The sequence below is a fragment of the Anguilla anguilla genome, chromosome 4, assembly GCF_013347855.1.
Source record: "Anguilla anguilla isolate fAngAng1 chromosome 4, fAngAng1.pri, whole genome shotgun sequence".
NCBI lineage: Eukaryota > Metazoa > Chordata > Actinopteri > Anguilliformes > Anguillidae > Anguilla > Anguilla anguilla.
The window spans coordinates 67,600,220-67,604,443 of NC_049204.1; the positions used below are offsets into that span (position 1 = coordinate 67,600,220).

General features: G+C 41.6%; 1 protein-coding gene across 1 annotated transcript in view; it reads right to left on the bottom strand.

Moving 5' to 3' along the window:
• Window positions 1-1,545: 1,545 nt before the first annotated feature.
• LOC118225979 (tripartite motif-containing protein 16-like) overlaps window positions 1,546-4,224 on the bottom strand; it is a 10,724-nt gene continuing 8,045 nt past the window's right edge. The window contains exons 8-12 of the mRNA XM_035415165.1: window positions 3,826-3,921; window positions 3,352-3,585; window positions 3,047-3,206; window positions 2,805-2,852; window positions 1,546-2,348 (exon numbers count right to left, since the gene is read on the bottom strand). Of these exons, the coding sequence (XP_035271056.1) occupies window positions 1,819-2,348; window positions 2,805-2,852; window positions 3,047-3,206; window positions 3,352-3,585; window positions 3,826-3,921 (1,068 nt within the window). The 3' untranslated portion in view covers window positions 1,546-1,818. The remainder of the gene's footprint in view (window positions 2,349-2,804; window positions 2,853-3,046; window positions 3,207-3,351; window positions 3,586-3,825; window positions 3,922-4,224) is intronic.

The window sequence follows — 4,224 nt, forward strand, 5'->3', positions numbered from 1 at the left end:
GATTGGAGACGCCAAATTTCCCATAGGTAAGAGTGGGTGAGTGAATGGTGTGTGTGCTCTGCAATAGATTGGTGGCCTGTCCAGGGTCTATTCCTGCCTCTCGCCCAATGCACGCTGGGATAGGCTCCAGCACCCCCCGCAACCCTGCTCAGGATAAATGGGTATAGATAATGGATGGATGAATATTCATTTTTAATAAATAATAATTAACAATAAAATAATAATAATAAAGAGAAATCAGTGTGAAGATCTACACAGATAAAAGCAGATTTGTTCACAGATTTCTGTTTTTTGTGCGGTATGATGAAATGTCAGGTAAAAGCAAATCTAAGGGAGACTGTAATTAGGATGCGGTTGCCATGGAAACACAGTTACTGAGGGATGCACCTGAACCAGTACCAGAGGTTCTGATGGATCACTGACAACTCAGGAGATGAACATTGTGACAGAAAAAAATAAAACAATTTGTCCTTTTTTATGAATTCAGCACTTTTATTTCATTTTCTGCCTCAAATGACAAAGTGTTTTCTGCTTCACACCCCCAACAAATCACAAAAAATAAAAATGAAATCATGCTGTTATACCAGTTGGTAACAAATAAAGGTAAAAAATAAAAACAAACAAAGTGATTTCTTTATTAACCCATTTATAATTCAATCAGGTTGGAGATCCTTTATGCAGTAAAATGTTCAGTGTTAAATGGACTCAGATGGCATGTGATCCCAGTTAGAACTGAAATTTTACAGCGCACTCGTGCATACTGTACACTGGGACACAAGCATAAGAGTGGCTGCCTGAATGGTGTGACCAAGACCTGAAGTTTTTTCTGTTTGTATTTCATTGATTTAATCATTTGATGGCTAATCTTTAATTTAATTTAAATCATGTTCTGTCTCATTTGCTGCAATCATTCCACTGGCTACCATTCGCCGCCAGGATCCGGTTCAAAGCCCTGACCCTTGCCTCCACTGCTGCCAACAGGACAGCCCCCATCTACTTGCAGGACATGACTCGATTCTATGTGCCTACTCGACCACTCTGCTCAGCGGCAGCAGGGCGCCTTGTAACCCCTCCCACCCGCCCAAAGGGATCACAGAGCTTCTCCACCCTAGCTCCCCAGTGGTGGAACGAACTCCCCGTCCCTCTCCGAACCTCCCCCTCACTACCCATCTTCCGCCGTGGCCTGAAGACTCATCTCTTCAGACTATACCTAGACTAACCACCACCACGCTGTATATTTCACTCTTTAAAAAAAAAAAAAAAAAAAACCCTTTTCATGACACTTGTTACATGTTGCCCCATCCCAGCACTTTTTGGTAATTTGTATTTGTCCTAATACTGTAGCTTATTCTTCTGCCTAGTTGGCTTTGCAGAGGTTAGGTCTGAATAGTGTTCACTGTGTGAACTGTGTTCTTGGCTAGAAATAGCTGTACAAAATAAGTATTGTACCTTACTGAACCTGTGTTTAGCAGTTGTCTATGACCATGAAATGCACTTTTTGTACGTCGCTTTGGATAAAAGCGTCTGCCAAATAAATGTAATGTAATGTAATTTGAGTGTTTTTCCCTCTTTAATTACAACTGATCTTCCCTTCACTCTCTGCCTCATCCCAAATCACACAGTTTTACAGAGGATCCAATAGTACGAACGCCAAACCCAGGATAGAGGGGCTGAGTGAATGTGGTCTGGATTCCATTTTTATTTCAACCAGTTAATCTTTTAAAGTTCAATATTTAATTTAATTGAACTCATTTTCTGTCGCATTTGAGTGTTTTTCCCTCTCTTTAATTACAACTGATCTTCCCTTCACTCTCTGCCTCATCCCAAATCACACAGTTTTACAGAGGATCCAACAGAATAAACCCAAAACCCAGGATAGAGGGGCTGAGTGAATGTGGTCTGGACTCTGTGCAGGAGAGTCATTGTGTCACAGACACTGTAAAAGGACAGAGTTCCTGCCCCGTGATCCAGGTACACTCCTATTCTGGAGGAGGGGGGACCAGGGATTTCAGTGCACTTAGCATTGTGCCTGAAAAAATAACCGGAGGCTTTACGGCGCAGACTCCAGGACTTGTTATTCCATCCCAGAACACAGTCAATACCCGCTCCTTTCCTGCTGATCTCTTTATATGACACTGCTATATAAACCCCATCCCCACTCCACTCAGCCTCCCAGTAACAGCGTCCAGACAGACCCTCTCTGCACAGCACTTGGGCCCAGCACTCAAATCTCTCTGGATGATCAGGATATAGCTGGATCTCTTCCACACTGGTTACCTTTCTGTTCCCCTCAGACAGACAGATGTATTGATTTGCTGTGTTGGGGTCCAGTGAGAGCTGACAGGAATCTGATGGGGGAGAAGGGAGCTCCTCTTACATATTTTACACTTTTCACATATTTTACATATTTTTATGTTTTCTCAATCAATGTCTTTTTGTGCACTTAACTTTTTATCCTTGATCGTATCTTTTCAGTTACTTTTCACTTAATTTTTTAATTTCTTCAATTCTTCTTGTACTGAATTTTCTATTGCTATGAACTTTATTTTTATATTAATCCATATTGTTCTTGTAACTTTCTTCACACAGCCCTACTGTAGGACATATATTATTATATATGATCCATATGTTTAATACCAGGATGACTTCAGCTTAATTTACAGGGATCTGACTGTGAAGAGGAGGTATGAGATCCCTAAAGCAAGTTATGAATATAGAACATTATATAAATCATTTCTTAATTCACATTACCTCAAAATCTCCTCTTGCTTCATTGTTTAATTAAGGTTTAATTACAGACTCACATTGTAAGAAGTCCTCTCTGGTCCTGGGCTCATTATGGACTTCTTCCACTATAAAGAGAGAGATCAGAAGAAAGCTTCATTTCCAAAAGCTTAATTTTAATTAACTAACTGGTGCTAGTATGGTCAAAAAACTGGAGCACAGAGAACAAGATAGTGGTACAAACCTTAAGCGTAACTTCTATAATGAAAAAAAAAACTTTAAACCTTGTGATAAAACATAAAAGTATTTCAGCCGTAATAACCTTTTATAGAAATCTTCACTAATTCCACCAGGCAGACGTCCTCCAGTCGCTCTTTCAGTTCAGAGACAGATTTCCTCAGAGCCTCAAAAGAGACGAGTGGACTGACAGTGATGCTGGGTAAGTCTCCAGGTCCAGAAGGGGCACAGAGAGACTGACAGCTCTGCAAACAGACAGACAGACAGGGAATAGTCTCAATACAGATTCTTGTGCAGATGTCAGTAACAGATCTTTGTAAATGAGGAACACTCCTCACCATGTATGTACAATGTACATAGTGCAGACTGTCAGAGAGCCAGTGAAGTTACCTGGAGGAAGTGGATGTGATCCTCTGTGTGTGAAAGCTGCTCCAGCTCAGCGTCTCTCCTCCTCAGCTCAGCAATCTCCTGCTCCAGTTGCTCCAGGAGTACGTCAGCCCGACTCACTTCAGCCTTCTCCTGATCTCTGATCAGCTCTTTCACCTCAGAGCGCCTTCTCTCAATGGAGTGGATCAGCTCAGTAAAGATCCTCTCACTGTCCTCCACTGCTGCCTGTGCAGAGCACTGTTAGGGGAGACACAGAGAGGAGGGCTGTACATTTTAACTAGGCCTTTCACTCAGCTCTTACTGGGACCCCAGACAGCCTGTTCCCCACAGGGTGGCTCAGTGGGATTGAGCCCCACAGGGCTGGAAAGTGGCCCAACACTGGGCACCTCACTAGCTGACTGGAGGAGAGCCCTGACTGAGCCCTGAAATGGCTCTTCCAGCAGCCAGCTGTTGTCTTCTCCTCTGGTCAGTACCCACCTTGAGTGACTGCACATCCTGTCTCAGATCCAGCAGCTCCTTCTCTCTCTCCTGGATTCTCTGCTGGAATTTACTCTGTGTCACCCCCAGCTGCTTCTGTGGAAAAATTTCCTTTCCCCGTTAAAACAATATTTATTGTATATTTACTGTATGATGACAACTCAATTGTATCTGCCATTGTAATGTTTGGATTTATCTTAAATTTTATTTCCATCTTGTTTTTACTGTCCCGTTGTTGTTTTATTTTTTGTAAATTGCTGATTTGTTACATTACAGGTATTTAGCTGACGCTCTTATTCAGAGTGACTCACACAACTTTTACATTGCATCTGTTTATATATATATATATATATATATATATATATATATATATATACACGCACACTATATACATGTTAA